Source organism: Oncorhynchus keta, chromosome 36 (assembly GCF_023373465.1).
Source record: "Oncorhynchus keta strain PuntledgeMale-10-30-2019 chromosome 36, Oket_V2, whole genome shotgun sequence".
In the NCBI taxonomy this organism is placed as follows: Eukaryota; Metazoa; Chordata; class Actinopteri; order Salmoniformes; family Salmonidae; genus Oncorhynchus; species Oncorhynchus keta.
Window position 1 is genome coordinate 18,914,883 of NC_068456.1, and position 27,768 is coordinate 18,942,650.

The 27,768-nt window shown below is 43.5% G+C and overlaps 1 protein-coding gene across 29 annotated transcripts in view; it reads left to right on the plus strand.

Moving 5' to 3' along the window:
* LOC118369755 (carbohydrate sulfotransferase 15-like) overlaps positions 1 to 27,281 on the plus strand; it is a 39,604-nt gene extending 12,323 nt beyond the window's left edge. The window contains exons 2-11 of one of the 29 annotated variants that reach the window (XR_008095113.1): positions 13,099 to 13,243; positions 14,177 to 15,164; positions 15,316 to 15,658; positions 16,481 to 16,624; positions 17,104 to 17,260; positions 17,642 to 17,798; positions 18,118 to 19,584; positions 19,653 to 20,264; positions 20,333 to 20,468; positions 20,531 to 25,137. Coding sequence is in view for 2 of the 29 variants with exons in the window: in XM_035754419.2 (XP_035610312.1) it covers positions 14,784 to 15,164; positions 15,316 to 15,658; positions 16,481 to 16,624; positions 17,104 to 17,260; positions 17,642 to 17,798; positions 25,000 to 25,143; positions 25,313 to 25,537 (1,551 nt within the window). In the remaining 27 variants the exon portion in view is untranslated. Of the gene's footprint in view, positions 1 to 13,098; positions 13,244 to 14,176; positions 15,165 to 15,315; positions 15,659 to 16,480; positions 16,625 to 17,103; positions 17,261 to 17,641; positions 17,799 to 18,117; positions 19,585 to 19,652; positions 20,469 to 20,530; positions 25,148 to 25,312 lie in introns of those variants that run through there. The other 28 variants (XR_008095117.1, XR_008095123.1, XR_008095111.1 and 25 more) reach the window with 28 other exon arrangements.
* The last annotated feature ends 487 nt before the right edge of the window (positions 27,282 to 27,768 follow it).

Genomic DNA, 27,768 nt, shown 5'->3' on the forward strand with positions numbered 1-27,768 from the left:
TCTGAGCCTTCTAGTAGTTGTTCCCCTTGCTCTGCATGGGTAACGCTGCTTCGATGGTGGCTGTTGTCGTTGTGTTGCTGTTTCGAGCCCAGGGAGGAGCGAGGAGAGGGTCGGAAACTATACTGTTACACTGGCATTACTAAAGTGCCTATAAGAACATCCAATAGTCAAAGGTTAATGAAATACAAATGGTATAGAGGGAAATAGTCCTATAATTCCTATAATAACTACAACCTAAAACTTCTTACCTGGGAATATTGAAGACTCTTGTTAAAAGGAACCACCAGCTTTCATATGTTCTCATGTTCTGAGCAAGGAACTGAAACGTTCAGTTAGCTTTCTTACATAGCACATATTGCACTTTTACTTCTCCAACACTTTGTTTTTGCATTATCTAAACCAAATTGAACATGTTTCATTATTACTTGAGGCTAAATGTATTATATTAAGTTAAAATAAGTGTTCATTCAGTATTGTTGTAATTGTCATTATTACAAATAAATACATTTGAAATATCGCCCGATTAATCGGTATTGGCTTTTTTGGTCCTCCAATAGATGTTAGATCGGGTTCAAGTCAGGGCTCTGGTTGGGCCACTCAGGACCTTCAGTGACTTGTCCCGAAGCCACTCCTGTGTTGCCTTGGCTGTGTGCTTCGGGTCGTTGTCCTTTTGAACAATGCTCCATTCTGAGGACCTGAGCGCTCCGGAGCAGGTTTTCATCAAGGATCTCTCTATACTTTGCGCTGTTCGTCTTTCCCTTGATCCTGACTTGTCTCCCAGGCCCTCCGCTGAGAAACATTCCCACAGCATGATGCTGCCACCACCATGCTTCACAGTAGGGATGGTGCCAGGTTTCCTCCAGACATGATGCTTGGCATTCAGGCCAAAGAGTTCAATCTTGATTTCATCAGACCAGAGAATCTTGTTTCTCATGGTCTGAGAGTCTTCAGGTGCCTTTTGGCAAACTCCAACTGGGCTGTTTCTGCACCTGCATTGCTTGCTGTTTGGGGTTTTAGGCTGGGTTTCTGTACAGCACTTTGAGATATCAGCTGATGTACGAAGAGCTTTATAAATACATTTGATTTGATTTGGCTGTCATCTGCCTTCTACTGAGGAGTTGTTGAAACATCTCAATGATGGTCAATGGAAACAGTATGCATCTGCGCTCAATTTCGAGTATCATAGCAAAGGGTCTGAATACCTACGTAAATATGGTAATTCCGCTTTAAAAAAAAATTAAATACATTTTTTATATTTTTGCTTTGTCATTGTTGGGTATTGTGTGTAGATTGCTGAGGGAAAAAATAATTTCATCCATTTTATAAGGCTGTGACGTCACAAAATATGGAAAAAGTGAAGGGGTCTGAATAATTTACAAATGCACTGTACGCTTTGATTGAAATTAGTTAGCCTCCTGTATGCTTGGTGTTTGAGGGTATTAAAATACAACCTTCAGACAATATGTGTGGGCATATGCAGACGTTGCAATTGGAGGATGCACTTTCTATAATGATATGCTATTCAATTGGCTACATCTGGTACAAACTTTGATTGAGGAAATGTTGACGTCTGAATATATTCAGTTAAAAAAAAATCTTCACACTTCCATTCCAGAACATGGATGAAAGCGAGTACTTTAAAGGATGGAGACATCCCCTATGATAGCACTTTGTGTCTTTGAAAGCCTACCTAGGAATCCCACTGGGCTGCTGCCTGTCACATTCTCCCACAGCACAGAGAGGGGTGAAGTGGGGGCTGGTGTGTGTGTGTGTGTGTGTGTGGAGGGTGTGATGGAGGCTGTGAAATACAGGTGACTGCATAACTTACTCACAATGAAATGCCACAAGGCCTGATATTCATGAATTAAACAAGGACATGTAAATCTGACATTTTATTATATGAATTACAATCTACCTTTTAATAACGGACTGTCACAGCATTGTGTCTTCCTGGTGGTAGTGACGCTCTCTCTTCTTGATATCTGAGGATTGGACATGGAGAGAGACCAGGGGTAATGGTCAGAGGGACATATGGAATGGAGTAGGGAAGGGTCAATGCAGATAATCTGGATAGCTTGCCTTGCGGTAGCATAGAGAATAGTCTATGACTTGGGTGGCTGGAGTCTTTGACCATTTTTAGGGCTTTCCTCTGACACTGCCTGGCATAGAGATCCTGGATGGACCCCAATTTCCTGTAGTCCACAATCAGCTTCTTTGTTTTGCTGATGTTTAGGGAGAGGTTGTTGTCTTGGCACCACTGGCAGGTCACTGACCTCCTCTCTATAGGCGTTCTTGTCGTAGTCTGTGATCAGGCCTACCACCGTTGTGTCATCAGCAAACTTAATGATGGTGTTGGAGTCGTGCACTGCCATGCAGTCTTACAGGAGGGGACTAAGCGTGCACTCCTGAGGGGCCCCTGTGTGGAGGGTCCTCGTGGCGGATATGTTGTTGCTACCCTCACCAACTGGGGCTGGCTCGTCAGGACGTCCAGGATCCAATTGCAGAAGGCGGTGTTTAGTCCCAGGGTCCTTAGCTTAGTGATGAGCTTGGGAGGCACTATGGTGTTGAATGCTGAACTGTAGAAAATAAACAACATTCTCACATAGGTGTTCCTCTTGTCCAGGTGGTAGAGGGCACTGTGGAGTGCAATAGAGAGCATCATCTGTGGATCTGTTGTGGCGGTATGCAAATTGGAGTGGGTCCGGGGTGTCTGGGATGATGGGGTTGATGTGATCCATGACCTGCCTTTCAAAGCATTTCATGGCTACAGATGTGAGTGCTGTGGAGAAACCTGTCTAAATGACTATTATCTTGGCTTTCTTGGGCACAGGGACTATGGTGGTCTGCTTGAAACATGTAGGTATTACAGGTCAGGGAGAGGTTGACAATATCAGTAAAGCCACTAGGTCAGGGAGAGGTTGACAATATCAGTAAAGCCACCCGCCAGCTGGTCAGTGCATGCTCTGAGTATGTGTCCTGGTGATCCGTCTGGTCGCAGGGCCTTGTGAATGTTAACCTGTTTAAAGTTCTTACTCACGTCTGCTATGGAGAGTGAGATCACACAGTTGTCTGGAACTGCTGGTGCTCTCATGCATGGTTCAGTGTTGCTTGCCTCGAAGTGAACATAGAAGGCATTTCGCTTGTCTGGTAGGCTTGTGTCACTGGGTGTCTCTTTGTAATCCGTGACAGTTTGCAAGCCCTGCTACATCCGACCAGCATCAGAGCCGGGGTATTAGGATTCAATCTTAATCTTGTATTGACTCTTTGCCTGTTTGATGGCTTGTAGGAGGTCATAGCGGGATTTCCTATAAGAGTCCGGATTAGTGTCCCGCTCCTTGAAAGTGGCAGCTAAACTTTTAACTCACTGCGGATGTTGCCTGTAATCCTTGGCTTCTGGTTTGGGATATTGTGACGACCCTCCCACTCTGTCTGCCGTATTCTTTCTCTTTGCTCTTGCTTTCCTTATTAGGATGTTGGTGGGCGGAGCTGCAAGTTTCATCAGTGAAATGGGACACACCTGGGCTTGGGTGTGTCCCAGGATAAATACACCTCTTCCCCATTCATTGAGGAGACTCTCTCCATGCAGACACACTGATAGATTTTGGTTATGGCATTTTTGTGGATGTTTTGTTTGTTTGCGTTGGCACCTTTCAACACCCCTCATTATCACATTTATGCACGCAACCACTCACGTACACTACTGATTACTGACTACACACACCATTGCCAATTGTATTTAGTTTACTTTAGTTAATAAATCTATTTTGTTATTCCTTATCTCCATGTTGTCTCCCTTTTTGTTACGAACTTCGAGCCGGTTCGTGACAATATGTGCGTACGGTCACTGTTGGGGGTTTCGTGTGTGTACCTTGGTGGACAAGTGTGTGTGTGGGAAAGGGAGAGACCTGCTGTAATGGGCTCCTGGAGGCATCCCTTCTTTGTTTACAGAGAAAGTAAAACATGAGATCTGGGGCTGCTGGGTTTCCATGTCCCTGAGTCTGTAGGCATCTGGCTTGTAACTGCATATCATTACAAGGAGACCTGCTATTTTTAAAGTTTTCATTTGTGTATTCAGGTGTTTCCGTGCCCTCCTGAGTGTGGGGAGTCGGGTGGGTTTTACGTTAGCTCATTCCTCAGCGGTAGAGCAGACCCCCCTCCAACAACAAAAATAACACACAGAAGAGAGGGCAGAACCCTGCTTTCAGCTTTATGTCCCCTCCTCCACCAGTACCAGTACAGGTGTAGGGTCTTAATTTGATCAGCTTGTTGCATAGGGCCGTGACGATACCAGTATCGCAATACTCATTATTATTATTACTACAATGCAGGAAATGTAAAACTTGTAGTGTATTTGAGGTTTAAAAAGACTTCTGAAGTTTGTAATTTCCACTTTGAAATTTCAGACTTGGTTTTCCCTTTCTTAAAATGTATCAACCCCTTTAAAATATTCATAAATTATAATCCACATAATAATTCATGTTTCCTGTTGCTGCAGGATTATTTTCCGGCTTTACCAAACTAGCTTAAATTAAGATCCTACATTTGATCTCTCATCCCGGAGACACAGTTTATGTATGCTCTGCTTGCATGCAAACTACATACTGGACCTACACCTTGTTTGCCTGACGACTCATACTGAATTTAATTCCTCTGTTCTATCGATCCCTACTTACAGTGAGCTCAAAGTTTTGGGACCGTGACAAATGTTTTGTTGTTTTGGCCCTGTACTTGAAATGATACAATGACTACTAGTCTGTCAGCTTTAATTTGAGGGTATTTTCATCCATATCAGGTGAACTGTTTAGAAAGTCCAACACTTTTTATATATAGTCCCCCCATTTTAAGGGGACCAAAGGTATTGGGACAAATTCACTTATACTTTTGATAATGTAGTGTATGTGGACACCTGCTCGTCTAACATCTCATTCCAAAATCATGGGCATTAATACGGAGTTGGTCCCCCTTTCTACTATAACAGCCTCCACTCTTCTGGGAAGGCTTTCTAGCCACAAGAGCAATAGTGAGGTCGGGTACTGATGTTAGGCATGGCTCGCAGTCAACGTTCCAATTCATCCCAAAGGTGTTCGATTAGGTTGAGGTCAGGGCTCTATGCAGGCCAGTCAAGTTCTCCCACACCGATCTCGACAAACCATTTCTGTATGGACCTCGCTTTGTGCATGGGGGCATTGTTATGCTGAAACAGGAAAAGGCCTTCTCCAAACTGTTGCCACAAGGTTGGAACCAGAGTATCGACTTGAATTTCATTGTATGCTGTAGCGTTACGATTTCCATTCACTGGAACTAAGGGGCCTAGCCCGAACCATAAACAGCACCTCCTTCACCAAACTTTACAGTTGTCACTATGCAATTGGGCAGGTAGCTTTCTCCTGGCATCCGCCAAACCCAGATTCGTCCGTCGGACTGCCAGATGTTGAAGCGTGATTCATCACTCCAGAAAACACGTTTCCACTGCTCCAGAGTCCAATGGCTGTGAGCTTTACACCACTCCAGCCAACGCTTGGCTTTGCACATAGTGATCTTAGGCTTGTGTGTGACTGCTCGGCCATGGAAACCCACATTTCCCGGCGAACAGTTCTTGTGCTGACGTTGCTTCTAGAGGCAGTTTGGAACTCGGTAGTGAGTGTTTATGACAAATGATTTTTATGTGCAACACGCTTTAGCACTCTGCGATCCCATTCTGTGAGCTTGTGTGGCCTCCCACTTTGCTGCTGAGAAGTTGTTATCCTAGATGTTTCCACTGCCCCGGTACCGGGGAAGCTCTAGCAGGGCACAAATTTGACGAGCTGACTTCTTGGTGGCATCCTATGACAGTGACACATTGAAAGTCACGGAGCTCTTCAGTAAGGCCATTCTACTACAAATGTTTGTCAATGGAGATTGCATGGCTGTGTGCTTGATTTTATAAACCTGTCAGCTACGGGCTAAAATAGCCAAATTCACTCATTTAAAGGGGTCAAATTACAACACCTTTTTTTTTTACATAGTCCCCCCATTTTAGGGGACCAAACGTATTGTGACAAATTCACTTATATGTGTATTAAAGTAGTCAAAAGTGTAGTATTTGGTCCCATATTCATAGCACACAATGATGACTTCAAGCTTGTGACTACAAATTTGTTGATGCGTTTGCTGTTTGTTTTGGTTGTAATTTCAGATGATTTTGTGCTCGATAGAAATGAATGGTAAATAATGTATTGTGTCATCACTCTTATTGTAAATAAGAATAGAATATGTTATTAATTAAGACTTCTACATTAATGTGGATGCTACCATGATTACGGATAGTCCTGAATGAATCGTGAATAATGATGAGTGAAAACGTTACAGATGCCCCAAAAATGCTAACCTCCACTGTTACTGTAATGGTGAGCGGTTAGCATGTCTTGGGGGTATGATATTTGTGCGTCTAACTTCCCCACTCATCACTTTAACCTCATAGTCATTGTATAATTTCAAATCCAAAGTGCTGGAGTACAGAGCCAAAACAAAAAAATATTTGTCACTGTCCCAATACTAATTTATTAATCTGTCATCCTAGAAGTTGTTTGTGTTAGGGGCATTGTACAAAAAAAAAATCTGTGATTGGAACGTCTCTTTAACAAATGTAACCAATCAAAGTTGATAACAGAATTGTTTAGGCCGGCTCTGGCCCAACCCATCGGTTTCTGGGACCAATCAGAACAGTCGGAATGTGTTTGCGTTCATAAGCGTAATGCTGAACTTACACACGCTTCCTAATGTTTATCTGGCTGGCCTCACTCAGCTCAAGTCAATAGATTACAATTTATCTCCTTGGCAGGGAATGAAAGCCACGTATAAATCTTGATATTTGTTCCTGCAGGCCCTAATACTCCAATTTAATTCAGAACACAGAGAAAGAGACAGCGAGACAGATTGGCCAGAGCGATGTGGATGGGTAGCCAGGCAACCACCTTGTGGAGAGGACCTCAAACACATTGCATTTTTTGGGGGTAATTGTATTTCTATCTCAGCTCAAGAGCATGTAGACATTGTGGGTAATCCAAATGGAAATTGGACTCGCATCAACCTTTGTAAAATTGAGCACTCATGGTGTCTGCAAACATCTGCTCGGATATCCACAAGGATTCTAGATTATGGTAGAAATGACTGTGGGTGTGTGTTACTGTATCAATCACTCCCTTCCATACGGTAAAAAAAAAGATATCAAATGTGTTTTAAATACATTTACATATTTCCTCAAATGTATGTAATGCCTGCTAATATTATTAAATGAATGGTAATGACATCTAGTCTACAGGGTGGCCAAAGTGGTTCCTAATTCGGCTTCTTAAATCCCTCTCTATGTATTCTAGGGCCCTATAACACGTATTGTAAGGTCCTATAAAGCGTTTTGTAGGGCCCTATAAAATCTGCGTCGTGGAGAACACGGGCGGGATCACAGAATCCAGACATTAAAATTGATTTCAACAATATGTGGAGCAGGGGTCTAAGGCACTGCATCTCAGTGCTAGAGGCGTCACTACAGACCGTGGTTCAATTCTAGGTCGTATCACAACCGGCCGTGATTGGGAATCCCATAGGGTGGCGCACAATTGACCCAGCATCATCCGGGTTAGGGTTTGACCAGGCTAGGAGCTGTAAATAAAAATTATATATCCACCAATGTTTAATTCAATTGATTGGACATGATTTGGAAAGGCACACCTGTCTATGTAAGGTCCCACGGTTGACAGTGCATGTCAGAGCAAAAACCAAACCATGAGTTTGAAGGAATGGTCCGTAGAGCTCTGAGACAGGATTGTGTTGAGGCACAATCTGGGGAAGGGTACCAGAACATTTCTTCAGCATTGAGGGTCCCCAAGAATGCATTTTCCTCCATCATTCTTAAATGGAAGAACTTTGGGACCACCGTCCGGCCAAACTGCGCAATCAGCGGAGAATGTCCTTGGTCAGGGAGATGACCAAGAACCCGATGGTCACTCTGACAGAGCACTAGAGTTCCTTTGTGGAGATGGGAGAACCTTCCAGAAGGACAACTGTCTCTGCAGTACTCCACCAATGAGGCCTTTATGGTGACCAGACTGAAGCCATTCCTCAGTAATAGGCTCATGACAGCCCACTTGAAGTTTGCCAAAATGCACCTAAACAAACAAGATTCTCTGGTCTGATGAAACCAAGATTGAACTATTTTGCCTGAATTCCAAGCATCACATCTGGAGGAAACCTGGCACCATCCCTATGCTGAAGCATGGTGGTGGCAGCATCATGCTGTGGGGATGTTTTCAGTGGCAGGGACTGGGAGACTAGTCAGGATCGAGGGAAAGATGAATGGAACAAAGTACAGAGAGATCCTTGATGAAAACCTGCTTCATAGCGCTCAGGACCTCAGACTGGGACGAAGGTTCACCTTCCAACAGGACAACGACACTAAGTGCACAGCCAAGACGACACAGGAGTGGCTTCGGGACAAGTCTCTGTATGTTCTTGAGTGGCCCAGCCAGAGCCCGGACTTGAACCCAATCGAACATCTCTGGAGAGACCTGAAAATAGCTGTGCAGCGACGTTCCCCATCCAACCAGACAGATCTTGAGAAGATCTGCAGAGAAGAATGGGAGAAACTCTCCAAATACAGAAGTGCCAAGCTTCTTTTTTGTAACCTTTATTTTCCTAGCCAAGTCTGTTAAGAACAAATTCTTACTTCCAATGACTGCCTAGGAACAGTGGGTTAACTGCCATGTTCAGGGGCAGAACGACAGAGTTTTACGTTTCAGCTTGGGGATTCGATAATATAATAATAATAATAATATATGCCATTTAGCAGACGCTTTTATCCAAAGCGACTTACAGTCATGTGTGCATACATTCTACGTATGGGTGGTCCCAGGGATCGAACCCACTACCCTGGCGTTACAAGCGCCATGCTCTACCAACTGAGCTACAGAAGGACCACATGTTACCTTTTGGTTACTACTACAACGCTCTAACCACAAGGCTACCTGCCGCCTCGCTTGTAGCGTCGTACCCAAGAAGACTCAATGCTGTAATCGCTGCCAAAGCTGCTTCAACAAAGTACTGAGTAAAAGGTCTGAATACTTATGTAAATGTGATATTTCAAATATTTATCTTTAAAGAATTATCAAAAAACTCGACAAACTTGTTTTTGCTTTGTCATTATGGGGTTTTATGTGTTGACAAGGGGGGAAAAACAATTGAATCAATTCTAGAATAAGGCTGTAATGTAACAAAATGAGGAAATTGTCAAGGGGTCTGAATACCTTCCGAAGGCGATGTATGTGTGGCGCGAGCGTATGTCTACACTTTGTGTAGCTGTTAGCGATGATGCTAATGATAACCTTCTTCTGGTAGTCTAAAAACGGGGAGCTGGAGCCGTCTGAGCAGTTGGCTGTATCAGAAGTGATCTTGTGTGTATGTTCAACTGTGTGGTGGTGAACTACAGAATAAAGCTCTTGATACGGACACGTCAATACCGCCTCCTCTCTCATGACCTTCACTTCTGTAGGCCAGGGTTTCTCAAACTCGGTCCTGGCCCCCACTCTTGGCAGCACGTTTAGATTTTTTCCCCTAGCATTACCACAGCTGATTCAAATAATCAAAGCTTGATGATGAGTTGGTTATTTTAATCAGCTGTGTAGTGCTAGGGCAAAACCCAAAACGTGCACCGGGGGGGGGTTTAAGACCGAGTTTAAGAAATCCTGCTCTAGGCCCCCCTGGCTAGAGCCTACATCGCACCGCACCGCCCCCCCGTGGTGGTCTAGCCGCTTTCCCTCTAGTCATCCCTCTAGTCATCCCTCTAGTCTTCCCTCTAGTCATCCCCGGCCAGAGGCAAGGGAGCATCAGGTTTGCTTCTGCTCCCTGGAGTGGCCTTAGCTCCCCAGCAGGCAAAGGCAATTGCAGTGCACAGTCTACCACACCAAGGTCTGCACCCACCTCAGCCAGAGCCTCGACTAGCTGTGAATGCCCTCACCCGCAAGTACTTAATGCTGATTTGTTAAGGTTCTGACTCACTACAAGGCAGATGTGTCCAGTTGTATTTATCTTCATTACCACCACATGTGGTATTAACACATAAACACACTCTTCAGTGATTTAGAAATTGACTTGTGGTTCTGAAAGGCAATCACAAACCATGTTGTAAGCTATGCAACGGGAATATGTACTCAGGAAAGAATGGCGTAGTATCTATGCAGGGATATTCACATAACAGCATACACATTTACAGCAGTATATTTATAAACATATCTCAGTGAGAGAACTAATTACTTAGACAAGGCTAGATTTATGGTCCTCTCTGCTGACTGGTGGAGATCTTATCGGAGTCTGGTGCCGGAGTCATGAATCTTACTGTGCATGCTGGAGCATGGAGGATGGTCTCTGAAACTCCTAGAACCCCTCGCCAGCTAGAGCGCTTATCAGATAAATCAAATGTGCATGAGGAAGCGCTCCAGAGGTCTAGAATCTTCTACTAAACTTACTAACTGTAGCTGGCATATAACACACTCTCTTCCAGTAATAGTAACATGCACCTCATACTCCTTTGTTTTAACACTGCTGCTACTCGCTGTTTATAATCTATGCATAGTCACTTTACCCCTACCAACATATACAATTTACCTCGACTAACCTGTACCCCCGTGCATTGACTTGGTACCGGTACCCCCTGTATATAGCCTCATTATTGTTATTTTATTGTGTAACTTAAAACAAACTTTAGTTTATTTAGTCAATATTTTCTTAACTGCATTGTTGGTTACACCTGTTGTATTCGGTGCATTGATTTAATTTGATACTCATAATAGTAAATATAACGATGCAATAGGTTCATTAAAGCGGCAATATGTAATTTTATAGAAATATGTGTTATAGAGCTGTCATTCTCATTGAAAGCAAGTCTAAGACGCGGTAGATCTGTTTTATGTGACATATGTGTATGCTTCCTGTTCTTTAGTTTTGTTTTTGCATCTTTTACTTTTGGTTTTGTACATCAGCTTCAAACAGCTAAAAATACTAGATTTTTGGTTATGGAAACAATATTTCACATCGGTTTAGATGGTATAATGATTCTCTACACTATACTTGCTTACTTTGTCTCATAAACTGAAATTAGGCGAACTATTACAATTTTAGTAACCGGGAAATGGCAGAGCAATTTCTGTGTAGTGCATCTTAACTGGCCATTCTGAACTTAGACTTATGCATTAAACAGGCAGACAATGCTACTAGATGGCGAAAGAACAAATAAGTTACAGATCTAACAAGATAAATTGCACAAGCCAGGTACAGTATCAGTAGGATGCAGTGAACATCATCAATGATCCCCAACAATATAAACGCCCAACCTTACGTTGCGGATGCACGCACAACATTTCCTAAAAATAAACACAGGCAACTTAGTTGCTAACCAGAACTTGCGCCATCTTCTTCAGTGACGCAACGGCTTTGTGTGGCGCTGTGGGCTGAATTGGGTGCTGACAGGCGTCTCTTGGCAAGATGCACAGACTCCTCTTTGGGGCACCTCAACATCTCAAATATAGCAGGTCAGAATCCGGCGATGCGAAGGACCATGTAAATACGTCTAGCTGGAGCTCGTCTGAGTGGTTGGCTGGATATGCACTCACCCACTTAATACTGATTGCTTTTATCCACTGTTGTGCTGTTCGGTTAGAACGTGACAGTGAGGCCCATCACACACGCACACACGTACACACGTACACACGTACACACGTACACACGTACACACGTACACACACACACACACACGTACACACACACACACACACACACACACACACACACACACACACACACACACACACACACACACACACACAGCTGTTTCCATTTGAATGTGGTTTATGTGATTGTGGTTCTAACAAAGGCAGAGTGAACAATCATTTGGAGCCATGCAGAGCAATGCAGAGTAATATACTCCATAGTAATAATATACAAACATAAGACATGATATTATACCTACAAATGATTGCTATAATATAGTATGAAACACAGGGATATTTACATGCCATAAGAAATTACCATGTGAAAGAAAGAAAGACATGCAAGGCCTAAGGGGATTAAGGCATAGCTCTCTCTAGTTCCTGGCTACATATCGTATCTAATGGCATAGCTACTGTGCATGCGCTAAAGCAGACTGGAAAGTTAAAGAAACTCTACAGTCACTACGGTAGCATGTGATAAACACTTCTCATATAAAGGTCATTAGAAACACTCAATATGTAGAATTGCAAATTGGCTACTGATAATATGGCAATAAAAATACCTGCATGAATGTTTACATTTTTTTATTTTTATATTGTTGTATTTTTGTTTTTATGGATTTAAACACAAACTATACATCGTACAATGCTCCAAGAGTGTGCAAAGCTGTCATCAAGGCAAAGGGTGGCTATTTGAAGAATGTCAAATATAACATATATTTTGATTTCTTTAGCACTTTTGTGGTTACTACATGATGCCATACGTGTTATTTCATCATTTTGATTTCTTCACTATTGTTCTACAATGTAGAAAATAGTACAAATAAAGAAACTCTTGAATGAGTAGGTGTGTCCAAATGTTTGACTGATACTGTATATATATTTTAAAATACTTTTAAATACATTTTCTGATGCATTTTTACATTTTTTTTAATAGATTTGAACTACATTCTGTAATATATGTTGGAATTTATGTAAAATGTCTTAAAGCTGCAATATTTAAAAAATAATCTAAAATAGATATTTTTCTACATATTCTTTCAGTTCTGACTCCCACCTCCCCTCACAACCTCCTCAGCCCCGTCCTCCTCCTCCTCAGCCCCGTCCTCCTCCTCCTCAGCCCCGTCCTCCTCCTCCTCAGCCCCGTCCTCCTCCTCCTCAGCCCCGTCCTCCTCCTCAGCCCCGTCCTCCTCCTCAGCCCCTGTCAGTTTCCCACGCAAGTTCCGTCACAGATGCTTCTATATGGGCTTTAATGGTTATCTTGTCCTCTCTCCTTCGTACCTTTTCTTTACTCTTTCCTTCATATTGTCTATCCTCATCTCTCTGTCCTGCACATCTCCATCCTCTTCTTCTCTTTCTACAGAAATCAAGCCTACAATCCGGATGTTTGATGCTGGCTCTGGCAGACAATAACTTTCCATGGGTTTTACAGAGAGAGGACAGGAGACCCTCTCCGTCAGCAACACCAAGATCACGACCAGGAGAAGAACACGTTCAGCTGAGACCTTGTAAGTAGGATACAAATCTTTATACTACATAATGATGCATAGCTCAGTTGGTAGAGCATGGCACTTGCAGTGCCAGGATAGTGGGTTTGATTCCTGTGACCACTCGTATGTAAAAAATGTATGTGTGCATGGCTGTAAGTCGCTTTGGATAAAAGCATATTCTAAATGGCATATACTGTATCATATTATACATTGAATGTGTCTTTCAACTAAATGCGTTTTGTAATTGCTGTACGCTAAAGGTTGTATGGAACATGGCTCAAGTAAAGTGTAACCCACAGTTTTTGACAGCCAGTGATAGAAATATAATATGTGATTATTTAAATTCACTGAAGTGTTTAGTGGTCTCTGTTTAATAAGGCCAAAGAGTGAATAGAACAACATTTATGCAATGAGAAATAACACTGAATTCATTGAATGTACCAAGTGTAATTCACTGTACCTGGGCAGGGGTTTCATTTCAACATCCAGAGTAATTGTTAACGTGTGTAAACTCTGGAAGAAAAGATAGCAGGATGAATTATGGCTCCAGGAAGTGTGATGGAAGAGCTTGTGAAACATTTGGTCGGTCCTTTGTCTGGAATTCTTCAACACACAGGTCCAGAAATAATACTCGCTTTCTCTCTCTCTAACTTGAGGGAAAGACCTTTGCCGCACTGCTCGTCCACCTGTAGCAATATAGTACACTTTTGGTGTCACGAGAGAACCTTTCATCTCCAAAAACATAACATTTTCATGGATCAACCTCGTATTTCCTTGGAGGATAGAGATCTGGCGTGTTCTAAAATGTTGATGTTTATTTTAGCCTATAGTGATGAAATGTCTTCTATAGACTTTGATCAGCCCTAAACGCAGAGGAGGAAGGTGCACACTTACCATTATGCTCTCACATTATAAGCTTTTGTACCCACTGTATTATCCTTCTCCCTAAAGCAGGGGAGCGTTATCCGACAAGAACTCACACTCTCTCTGCTATGAGCTGCCTGTGAGGTTGTCATGAGTAATTGGGCTGAAGTCACCCTTGCTAGTGGAGGAAGAAGAATTCATCTGAGATGTCTCATGTTCGATCGCCCCTAACTGAACCCTCATCCTGGAATAATACTTAGCACCTGGTCAGGAAACAGCTGTGGGCTGTCTATAACACAGTCCAGGGCCCCTCAAAACACTACACCGTTGAAGGGGAAAAACGAATCACAGATTAATTGAGAATAGTCGTGTCCAAAAGTTTCCTCTGTTTTAAGCACCGTATGTGGTGTTACAGTACCTGGTGTGCCTACAGCAACATTTGGAGCAGTCATGATGGATGAACCCTCCACTGCTCCTCCACACACCTCCATCCCATTATAGATGTGCCTTGACGGCAGATGTGTCTCGAAGTCCCTCCTCTCTGACACCACCCATCCCCCTCCACACAGCTCTGTTCCATCAGGTCTACAGCATGTCTCGTACAGACTACAAACATGGTTCCATTCCTCAAATGGACTACACATATGGCCCACCCTGCCCTATGTAAGTTGAGAACTACAGGAAGAGACGCACAATGTCCTATTTGGACGATGGGGATAACAGCCGCAGAGGCCTGCCCAGTGTCCTAGAGTTGAGGCGGGTTCCTCTATGGTCATTGGGGCCCCTGAGGAGTGTCAGAAAGGTCAAGGTTATCAGCTTCCTGCTAGGATTGACGTTGACCTTCCTCATCATGGCATCTTACATCTTAACCTGGGATAAAAAGGGTCTGATGCTGACCCTGTCACCGTTCCACCTCAGGACTATAGTCAACCCAAGCAGCACCCTCCCCCATAACCTGTCTTCTACCAAGGACTACGCCAACATTAAGCTCCTGGTGAAGTTCATTACATCTAAGCTTGAGTTCAGCCCAAGGAAGCTGCCTCTTCTGAAGGACGTTGTCAATACGGACTCTCATGTGAGTATGAGCAGAGTATGTGTGCCGTTTTTGTCTCAGGACAAAAATCCTTTCAAGCATTTATAATAGCAAATAAGATAATAGCATCATTACAATTGTCTAGAAGTGTTTGAAAAGTATTTTGACAATTTCTCTGTTTTGTCCTTCCCAGTTGTTTTCCGTTATTCCTCGTCAGTTCCTCCCCAATATCAAGAGTCCATGCTGGTATGAGGAGCTCTCTGGGAAAACCAAAGTGGATCCTTACAGTAAAAACTTGTATGCAGTTCGCTCTAAGAGTTTCCGGACTGTCTGTGACTACCTAAGGAAACATTTCCAGGAACACTTGTACCACAGTGACGACAATAAGCAATACCGCCTGCGCTGTCTGCCATACTTCTACATAATTGGCCAGCCCAAATGTGGCACAACGGACCTGTTTCACCGACTGCTGCTACACCCGGAGGTCAAGTTCACCACCATGAAAGAGCCCCACTGGTGGACAAGGAAAAGGTTTGGTAAGCACTAGTCCCCGTCTGTACTTTGGTAGAGCTGCCCAGAGAGCTTGGCTTCCATTGATTTGGATCGAAAACTTTTACATTGGCTTCAACAGCCTTTTCACCAGCCAAAATACATTTCTAGGGGGAACCACCAGTGATGTGTGGAATAACTTCTTCCCATTTATATTAATATTATATCTATTTTGAGGTAATACTGTGTGCTTCTTTTCCTAATTGTTGTACCTACATTCTACACTTTGCACACTAGTAACAATATAACCTGAATGGAAACCCAAAGTGTTGTCTCTTTTATGATAATCATCTGTTTATAATTTTCCTTACAGTTATTTTTCAAAGATTTGTACAGAGTGAGTAAGTGTTGCTCTGAACCTCTACTGTAGTGTGTGGGGGATGGATGAGACCAGGTCCAGCCATCCAAACTAGTGTCTGTTGTAATTCATCTAATTGAAAAGATGTTTAAGAGTCTGAGAGGCAGTGTAGGTGTCAGATCACACTCTAAGGAGAGCTATACTGTTGATCATGCAGAGCGCATTGATTTCAGGCTCCATTGCCAAGTGGGTTTGTGGGCGTTCAAAGCAGCAGGGGGAAATGGTTTGGGATGTTGATCTTTGTGCTGACAATTGAATGAGAAGGGCATCTACATCAGGTAAGTAAGCAGTCTAGATCTTCTTAACTTCTTGACAAGTGTGAAAATATGGACAGAACTTCCTCTCAGACTTTGATCACCTTTTGCTTTTGAGAAGGTCTATGATAGATCATAGATGGAAGTAGACGATAGTGACATTTGTTTGAATGATGACGTCATTCTCTCCCTTGCAGGTATCATCCATCTTAAAGATGGCCTCCTAGAACGCTTCCCTGTGGAGGATTACCTGGACCTGTTTGAACTGGCTGCCTACCACATCCAGGAGGGAATACTGGGGAATACCTCTGTAGACCACAACCAGCGACACATTATTACAGGTAACCAACAGGTCATCTTAGGTCATTTATATCTACTGGATACATATTGAATTATAATAAAATTAGGTCAAGTTTTAAAATCTTTATAAACTCTTGGGATGTACTGCTTTCAACAAAGTGTGTGTGTGTGAGAGAAAGAGATGTTGTGTGATTACAAACCTCATTCAGTATTCACAGCCAGTCTAGGACCTTCGACACTTATTAACACCAGAAGACTGTGTTTCTCCTTCCTCCATTATCAGTTCTCTCACTCCCATTATTCACTCCATTCCCTCTTAATTGGCTCTGCACTAACCAGCATGATAATGCCAACACTCAAAACTGACATTTAAGGGCAAGGTTTTGAAGTAGAATGTTGTTGCTAAAGCCACCATAAGGTCCTGTGTTATTTAGGAATTATGAGAGGCTACCACTGTTGTGTTATATGCAGTGTCAAGTGTAATCACATAATGGGTATCACAAATATGTTTGATTGACAGGTGAAGCAAGCGCATCCACAATGTGGGACAACCAAGCCTGGAGCTATCTCTATAACTACCGGGCAGATGGGGAGCCTCCTTTCCTGGCCCAGGACTTCATCCACGCAGTTCAGCCCAACGCTAAAATCATTGTCATGCTCAGAGACCCAGTAGAGAGGTAAATATGTGGGAATTTTAATTTAGCAGTTTCTCACAGCAGGAAAATAATATTGCAGCAGCAGGAATTGTAAATGATTATGTGGATTATAATGAATGGACATTTTTGTAGGGGGTTGATAAATGTTTTGTTAGGGCAAATAAAGTCTGTCATTTCCACCTGAAAACATCAGACTTTAGAAGCCCTTTTAAACCTTGAGTACACCCTTCTCATACAACAGCGTGATCAAATTAAGTCCTATACCTGTAATGTTTTGGCATGCTGTCACATAGTTTTCACTATAGGAATATCTGTGCATTTGGTCAATGTAGCTGAAGAAAGTATGTTTTCTGGTTGGTGTGTGTGTGTGTGTGTGTGTGTGTGTGTCTCCCTCTGGTTTAGGTTATATTCAGACTACCTGTACTTCAACATGGCTAACAAGTCTGTGGAGGACTTTGACCTGAGGGTCTCAGAATCCCTACAGCTGTTTGAGGCTTGTTTAGCAGAAAACTCTGTGCGTTCCTGTGTCTACAACACAAGCCTCTCCAATGCCATGACGGTGAGCGGGACTCTTATGAATAAATAATAAATATGCCATTTAGCAGACATACTTTACTCTTATTGCTGACATCGAAAATGTACAACACTCTCAACTGTATGTTCGTGCTGAACGATTAGTGATGAGTGCTTTTTGAGGTCGGTTCGATTTCGGTTAGGTTATTAAAAAATAATCACAGTTTTTGATTTTTTTAAACATTAAATGTATTATGAAATAATGACGTAAAAATATTTGAGAGCTTTTTAATGAATATCCCAAAGCCAAAAATAGTGAACATTGAATTTCCAAAACATTGAAAACATTCCATTGTTTCTGTCAGGTCCACATTGGGGAGCTGTCTGACAAAATCATTTGACCAGTTCTTCAAGTACAGTGAGCTCCAGCAGTATTGGGACAGTGACAGTTGTTTTGTTGTTTTGGCTCTGTACTCCAGCACTTTGGATGTAATTACACAAACTATGAAGTTAAAGTGCAGACTGACAGCTTTAATTTGAGGGTATTTTCCATTTAGGAATTACAGTGCTTTTTGTACATATTCCCCCCATTTTAGGGGACCAAAAGTATTGGTACAAAATCACTTACATGTGTATTAAAGTAGTAAAAAGTTAAGTATTTGGTCCCATATTCATAGCACGCAATGACTACATCAAGAACAGAATGTTTCTAAACCCTTTTACATTTATGTGGATGCTGCCTTGATTATGAATAATCCTGAATGAATTGTGAATTGTGAATAATCCTCCACTGTTATTGTAATGGTGAGATATTAGCATGTCTTGGGGTATGATGTTGGTGTGTAACTTTCTCACTCATTATTCACAATTCATTCATGATTATACATAATCCTGGTACTGCAGCATCCACATTAATGTAGAAGTGTTTAGAAATGTATTCTTAATCTTATTTACAATAAAAGGGACTCAAAAATGACTCTGTACATTATCTACCATTAATTTCTATTGGGCACAATTAATCTGAAACACAACCAAAACAAACAGCAAATGTATCACGTTTTAGGGAAGACCCAGATGCAGACAGTGTCGAAGTAACAAAAGTTTATTACTAGAACATGGACGGACAAAACGACAGGTCAAGGTCAGGCAGAGGTCAGTAATCCAGATCAGAGTCAAAAGGTACCGAACGGCAGGCATGCTCAGGGTCAGGGCAAGCAGAGGTCAATAATCCAGATCAGAGTCAAAAGGTACCGAACGGCAGGCAGGCTCAGGGTCAGGGCAAGCAGAGGTCAATAATCCAGATCAGAGTCAAAAGGTACTGAACGGCAGGCAGGCTCAGGGTCAGGGCAAGCAGAGGTCAATAATCCAGATCAGAGTCAAAAGGTACTGAACGGCAGGCAGGCTCAGGGTCAGGGCAAGCAGAGGTCAATAATCCAAGGCGGTGTGACAAGGTACCGAACGGCAGGCAGGCTCAGGGTCAGGGCAAGCAGAGGTCAATAATCCAGATCAGAGTCAAAAGGTACTGAACGGCAGGCAGGCTCAGGGTCAGGGCAAGCAGAGGTCAATAATCCAGATCAGAGTCAAAAGGTACTGAACGGCAGGCAGGCTCAGGGTCAGGGCAAGCAGAGGTCAATAATCCAAGGCGGTGTGACAAGGTACCGAACGGCAGGCAGGCTCAGGGTCAGGGCAAGCAGAGGTCAATAATCCAGATCAGAGTCAAAAGGTACTGAACGGCAGGCAGGCTCAGGGTCAGGGCAAGCAGAGGTCAATAATCCAGATCAGAGTCAAAAGGTACTGAACGGCAGGCAGGCTCAGGGTCAGGGCAAGCAGAGGTCAATAATCCAAAGCGGTGTGACAAGGTACCGAACGGCAGGCAGGCTCAGGGTCAGGGCAAGCAGAGGTCAATAATCCAGATCAGAGTCAAAAGGTACTGAACGGCAGGCAGGCTCAGGGTCAGGGCAAGCAGAGGTCAATAATCCAGATCAGAGTCAAAAGGTACTGAACGGCAGGCAGGCTCAGGGTCAGGGCAAGCAGAGGTCAATAATCCAAGGCGGTGTGACAAGGTACCGAACGGCAGGCAGGCTCAGGGTCAGGGCAAGCAGAGGTCAATAATCCAGATCAGAGTCAAAAGGTACTGAACGGCAGGCAGGCTCAGGGTCAGGGCAAGCAGAGGTCAATAATCCAGATCAGAGTCAAAAGGTACTGAACGGCAGGCAGGCTCAGGGTCAGGGCAAGCAGAGGTCAATAATCCAGATCAGAGTCAAAAGGTACTGAACGGCAGGCAGGCTCAGGGTCAGGGCAAGCAGAGGTCAATAATCCAAGGCGGTGTGACAAGGTACCGAACGGCAGGCAGGCTCAGGGTCAGGGCAAGCAGAGGTCAATAATCCAGATCAGAGTCAAAAGGTACTGAACGGCAGGCAGGCTCAGGGTCAGGGCAAGCAGAGGTCAATAATCCAGATCAGAGTCAAAAGGTACTGAACGGCAGGCAGGCTCAGGGTCAGGGCAAGCAGAGGTCAATAATCCAAGGCGGTGTGACAAGGTACCGAACGGCAGGCAGGCTCAGGGTCAGGGCAAGCAGAGGTCAATAATCCAGATCAGAGTCAAAAGGTACTGAACGGCAGGCAGGCTCAGGGTCAGGGCAAGCAGAGGTCAATAATCCAGATCAGAGTCAAAAGGTACTGAACGGCAGGCAGGCTCAGGGTCAGGGCAAGCAGAGGTCAATAATCCAAGGCGGTGTGACAAGGTACCGAACGGCAGGCAGGGTCAGGGCAAGCAGAGGTCAATAATCCAGATCAGAGTCAAAAGGTACTGAACGGCAGGCAGGCTCAGGGCACCAAGAATGGTCAAAACTGGGAAAACTAGAAAACAGGATGTTTTTTTGTTTTTTATTTCACCTTCATTTAACCAGGTAGGCTAGTTGAGAACAAGTTCTCATTTGCAACTGCGACCTGGCCAAGATAAAGCAAAGCAGTGTGACACAGACAACAACACAGAGTTACACATGGAGTAAACAATAAACAAGCCAATAATACAAACAAGTCAATGACACAGTAGAAAAAATAAAGTCTATATACAGTGTGTGCAAAAGGTAGGCAATAAATAGGCCATAGGAGCGAATAATTACAATTTAGCAGATTAACACTGGAGCGATAAATAAGCAGATGATGATGTGCAAGTAGGGATACTGGTGTGCAAAAGAGCAGAAAAGTAAATAAAATAAAAACAGTATGGGGATGAGGTAGGTAGATTGGGTGGGCTATTTACAGATGGACTATGTACAGCTGCAGTGATCGGTTAGCTGCTCAGATAGTTGATGTTTAAAGAGGGAAATAAAAGTCTCCAACTTCAGCGATTTTTGCAATTCGTTCCAGTCACTGGCAGCAGAGAACTGGAAGGAAAGGCGGCCAAAGGAGGTGTTGGCTTTGGGGATGATCAGTGAGATATACCTGCTGGAACGTGTACTACGTGTGGGTGTTGTTATCGTGACCAGTGAACTGAGATAAGGCGGAGCTTTACCTAGCATAGACTTATAGATGACCTGGAGACAGTGGGTCTGGCGACGAATATGTAGCGGGGGACAGCCGACGAGAGCATATAGGTCGCAGTGGTGGGTGGTATAAGGTGATTTGGTAACAAAACGGATGGCACTGCAGCAAACTGCATCCAGTTTGCTGCATCTACTGAGTAGAGTGTTGGAAGCTATTTTGTAGATGACATCGCCGAAGTCGAGGATCAGTAGGATAGTCAGTTTTACTAGGGCAAGTTTGGTGGCGTGAGTGAAGGAGGCTTTGTTGCGAAATAGAAAGCCGATTCTAGATTTGATTTTGGATTGGAGATGTTTAATATGAGTCTGGAAGGAGAGTCTACAGTCTAGCCAGACACCTAGGTATTTATAGTTGTCCACATATTCTAGGTCGGAACCGTCTAGGGTGGTGATGCTAGTCGGGCGGGCGGGTGCGGGCAGCGAATGGTTGAAGAGCATGCATTTAGTTTTACTAGCGTTAAAGAGCAGTTGGAGGCCACGGAAGGAGTGTTGTATGGCATTGAAGCTCGTTTGGAGGTTAGTTAGCACAGTGTCCAAGGAAGGGCCAGAAATACACAGAATGGTGTCGTCTGCGTAGAGGTGGATCAGGGAATCGCCCGCAGCAAGAGCGACATCATTGATATATACAGAGAAAAGAGTCGGCCCGAGAATTTAACCTTGGCCAGGTCGATGAAGACGGCTGCACAGTACTGTCTTTTATCGATGGCGATTATGATATTGTTTAGTACCTTGAGCATGGCTGAGGTGCACCCGTGACCGGCTCGGAAGCCGGATTGCACAACGGAGATGGTACGGTGGGATTCGAAATGGTCAGTGATCTGTTTATTAACTTGGCTTTGGAAGACTTTAGATAGGCAGGGCAGGATGGATATAGGTCTGTAACAGTTTGGGTCTAGGGTGCCTTTGAAGAGGGGGATGACCGCGGCAGCTTTCCAATCTTTAGGGATCTGGGACGATACGAAAGAGAGGTTGAACAGGCTGGTAATAGGGGTTGCAACAATGGCGGCGGATAGTTTTAGAAAGAGAGGGTCCAAATTGACAAGCCCAGCTGATTTGTACGGGTCCAGGTTTTGCAGCACTTTCAGAACATCTGCTGCCTGGATTTGGTTGAAAGAGAAGCTGGGGAGGCTTGGGCGAGTAGCTTCGGGAGGGGGGAGCTGTTGGCCGGGGTTTGAGTAGCCATGAGGAAGGCATGGCCAGCCGTTGAGAAATGCTTATTGAAATGTTCGATGATCATGGATTTATCAGTGGTTACCGTGTTACCTAGCCTCAGTGCAGTTGGCAGCTGGGAGGACTTGCTCTTGTTCTCCATGGACTTTACAGTGTCCCAAAACATTTTGGGGTTAGAGCTACAGGTTTTGAATTTCTGCTTGAAAAATCTAGCCTTTGCTTTCCTGACTGACTGCGTGTATTGGTTCCTGACTTCCCTGAACACTTGCATATCGTGGGGACTATTCGATGCTATGGCAGTCCGCCACAGGATGTTTTTGTGCTGGTCAAGGGCAGTCAGGTCAGGAGTGAACCAAGGGCTATAATCTGTTCTTAGTTCTGCATTTTTTCTATGATGGTGAGGAAATTACTTTTAAAGAATGACCAGGCATCCTCAACTGACGGGATGAGGTCAATATCCTTCCAGGATACCCGGGCCAGGTCGATTTAGAAAGGCCTGCTCGCAGAAGTGTTTTAGGGAGCGTTTGACAGTGATGAGGGGTGGTCGTTTGACCGCGGACCCATAGCGGATACAGGCAATGAGGCAGTGATTGCTGAGATCCTGATTGAAAACAGCGGAGGTGTATTTGGAGGGTAAGTTGTTCAGGATAATGTCTATGAGGGTGCCCATGTTTATGGATTTAGGGTTGTACCTGATGGGTTCCTTGATGATTTGTGTGAGATTGAGGGCATCTAGCCTGGTGGGAGGAGACAAGCACAAAAACAGGTGTAACAGATCAGGGTGTGGCAAAATGCAGTCAATCAAATTGAAACTGACAGTCTGCACTTAACCTCATAGTCATTGTATTATATCAGTACTGGAGTACAGAGCCAAAACAACAAAAATGGTCACTGTCCCAATACTTTCAAGACTGCTTATTACCAACTACTACAACTATCAATGCAGTAGAGCTACCTCAAAAACTTCCTCTATCCCTCTCATCATTGTGTTGTGTACATTCCTCTCTCATGCGTTCTGTGTGTAGGCTATCCGCCTCTGTCAGAGCCGGGAAGAACAGGCACAATGGATAATGGTAATTGTAGTTAATCACCATGTTTCTCTTCTGAACTAGGTTGAATATTTGCCTAATGAAAACTACAACTAAAATGTGCATGTAATCCAGCGTCCCACATAGTTCTTGACTTAATTTCTCTCTTGAATTATTTGATTTCTCTCTAGAGAAACAGAGTGTTGAGCTCACAAAAAAACAAACTAAATGGAATTCAAGTAATTGAACCGACGTTGGTCAATCGGTTGTTTGATAACACACCCCCCCCAGCACTACCGTAGGTGTTCAAGGTAAATGCATTGGAATGCATATCCTGTTGTATCACTGTTCTTGGTGGATAGTGTGTTGTCTAGATGGAAACATAAGACAATTGTGCAAAAGCAAGAATAAACACTTAGTTCGACTGCATTTATTAAGAGGTCTGATTATGTAAACAAAGTGCATACAAAGTTAAGCAGAGATGGCTTTGTCTATGCCAAATTGTATTTCTTAACTAAATTGATTCCATGCCAAATTGCGATCCATAACTCAGGACTTTTTTTCCCATGCCTAATAGAATTTGTTATTCAAATCACGGCCACTTCCTGGAAGATGGTGAAAATGTGCTGTGACATATGCCTCAGTAGATCTACTGACTTGATAACTGATTAACTAATCAAGAACTGTGAAGTTTCCTTTCAGAACAGATTCGACTGAGATGCAGTTACTGTAAGTCATTTAGGAAGTAGTTGTCTCTGGAAATATTGGCATTTATTTCCAGAAATTCTTATTACTGTTTTAACTATTTTACAACCCTGAAATGGATATTGGCTCAGTTTTATACAGGCACAGTATGTATGCTTTGTTTAGTTTATTTGGATCCACTTTCAGCAGCTACTCTTCCTGGGGTCCACAAGTTTTAATGCTGTAAACATTTCCTTACTTGGGTGCAGCTGTCATAGCCTGGGGCACAGCTAGTTTACATAGGAAAAGCACAAATCTAGATACCTACTGCCAGAGATGTCCACTACTGTTCACACTGTTCTACATACATCTCAGCCTGATTTGTGGTAGTAATGTCATTGTATTGGTGCCAACATGGGACTCAGAGTTCCGTGTGTACCTATTAAGGCACATATTTTCTAAGTAAAATGCATTTGACGTTCAGCAACGTGAATGTCATTGTCAACCGACATGAATGTTGACCTACAGTAGCTCCCTGTTTACATTGCACTTCTGAATCCATGCTGTTGAGCTTATGATCATTTTTAAAATATGTAAAGTTCATCATCTCAGAAGGTGCCACTTCTCTTTTTGCTGCATCTGCAGAGACATAATTACTTTTGTCGGTTGGTCTCTAGCACTCCCTGCAGGTTAGCTTGTGTACTGTTAACAGGAGTCATAGCATGTAGCTTGTTCTCCACCTTCACAATGAAGCCGTAGTAGAAGAGTTATGGAAATCATATGGAAGTCTTACCTGCAGTGTTTGTTGTGATCCTCTCCAGGTCAGACTGAACCTAGGACTGTATAGTGTCTTCCTGCTGGACTGGTTGACTGTCTTCCATAGAGATCAGATCCTAGTTCTGCAGTTAGAAGATTACGCTGCCAATCTGAGACTCACCATACGTAAAGTCTTTGACTTCCTAAATGTGGGTACGTACCGGGATAAAAACAGTTATTCCACTGATACTACATCAACATCCAAGGTGTGTCTAGAGCTAGGACACAATGTTGGTGATGCATGTCTGCTTCTTCCTCTGTGTTCATTTCAACATCTACTGACCCTGTATGTGTCTGTCTGTACTGCATGTCCCTCAGGGCCTTTATCTGAGCAGACGGAGGCAGCTCTCACCAAGAGGCCCATGTCCAACACACGGAGAGCAGCAGACAGGAGCCTGGGCCCCATGCTGCCCAGCACCAGGGACCTCCTCAGGGAGTTCCACCAGCCATTCAACCACAAACTGGCCACAATCCTGGACAACAAGGTCTTCCACTGGACAGAGACATAAGGAATGGCTCCACCTCAGATGGATACAGACCTGAGGAATAAGTACTGTACTAAATCCCCCATGGTCATTTGAGTCCTATGAGATTAATTGTCAAGTGGGATAAGCCATGGGACATGAATTAAGTCACAATGGGAGAACATATAGTCAGTAAAATGTATGAGGTGCTCTGAAGACCTGAGCAATGCATCTGTCTAGTGCTTGAAGTTTTTCCTTTTGTTTGCCTTTCGTGATGATGCAGTGACGGCGGTGCCCTTATACTGTATATTGTAGAATCGTTTGCTTTTTGTAGGAAAGACTCTTGGAAAATGACTGGGGTAGAGCCTGGTGGACGACTCCCTCTAGTGGGAAAGCTTTGACACGACAAATATTGAGAGTAAAAAGAGAGCCATGCGTATTATCGATCATTTTAAAATACTGTTTGCCACTGGGTATTTTACTCTCAATCATTGTGAAACCATTATGTAAAAAACAATTTGGGAGCAAACAGCACAATGGATTTTATCATGATGTTGCCTACAATTTTCTTTCAAAACAAACATGAAACACCCCGTCTTCAACGCCATACGCTGTTCTTTTTAACCACATTCAATTAAGTAAAGGGCAAAGAAGTGACCACGTGGTCGTAACCTGCTTTTTTAATGTGAAATATGTTGATGCCATTCTACACTGGCCTAGACTCACAATGGACACATCCTCACACCAGAGGGCAACAGAACCACAGAGACACACTATGGAATCTCATTTCCCGCCAATGCAAGTCTATCTTCTCACCAAAGACTGGCAAATTTGTTTCTAACTTATATTTTCCAGTAGTTTTCTTGTTTGTACACGCTCTGCACATGGACACATTTTACGTAAACTCAAGCATCAAGCCTAATTTGACTGATGGGCCGCCCCGAGGTGATGAGGGTAGGCGACAACACATTCGCAACGCTGACCCTCCACATGGGGGACCCTTAGAGGTGCATGCTTAGTCCCCTCCTGTACTCCCTGTTCACCCACGACTGTGTGGCTGCACACGACTCCAACACCATCGTTACGTTTGCCGATGACACGACGGTGGTAGGCCTGATCACGGACGATGATGAGACGGCCTATAGGAAGGAGGTCAGAGACCTGGCAATGTGGTGCCAGAACAACAACCTCTCATCTTGGAGCACCAAGTCTGGGAGCTAAAGGCTCCTGAACAGCTTCAACCCCCAAGCCATAAGGCTCCTGAACAGTTAGTCAAATGGCTAGCAGGACTATTTGCGTTGACCCCCTTTTTCTTGCACTGACTCTCTTGCACTGGCTCTATGCACACTCACTGGACTCACACATACTACACTGACACTCCAACACACACGCTCACACACACAAAACACATGCATGTTGATGCCACACACACACACACACACACACACACACACACACACACACACACACACACACACACACACAAACTAACACATAGAAACACTTTCACACTCTTCACATACGCTGCTGCTACTCTGTTTATTATCTATCCTGATTGCCGAGTCACTTTTACCCCAACATACATATACGTATTACCTCACCTCAAATATCTTGTACCCCTGCACATTCGGTACTGGTACTTGTATATAGCATTGTTATTGTGTTACTATTTCCTTCTTATTTTGCAAATTGTTCTTACTTTTTAACTCTGTATTGTTGAGAAAGGACTTGTAAGTAAACATTTCACGGTGAAGTCTACACCTGTTGTATTCGAGCGCATGTGACAAATAAAATGTATTTGATTTGATAAATTACCAGCCACCCACTTGAATCTCTAGTCAATTTTTGATGTGTCTCAGCACAGGTTGACATGTTTTTCAAGTGTTTTACTGTCATAATAGAGTCCTTGACTCAAATCACACACTACACTGAGTATACAAAACATTAAGAACACCTGCTCTTTCTATGACAAACTGACCAGGTGAATCAAGGTGAAAGCTATGATCCCTTACTGATGTCACCTGTTGAATCCACTTCAATCAATGTAGATTAAGGGGAGGAGACAAGTTAAAGAAGGATTTTTAAGCCTTGAGATAATTGAGACATGTATTGTGTAGGTGTGCAACTCAGAGTGAATGGGCAAGACAAAATGTTTAAGTGCCTTTGAATGGTGTATGGTAGTAGGTGCCAGGCACACCGGTTTGAGTGTATCAGGAACTGCAACGTTGCTGGGTTTTTCACGCTCAACAGTTTCACGTGTGTATCAGGAATTGTCCACCACCCAAAGGACATCCAGCTAACTTGACACAA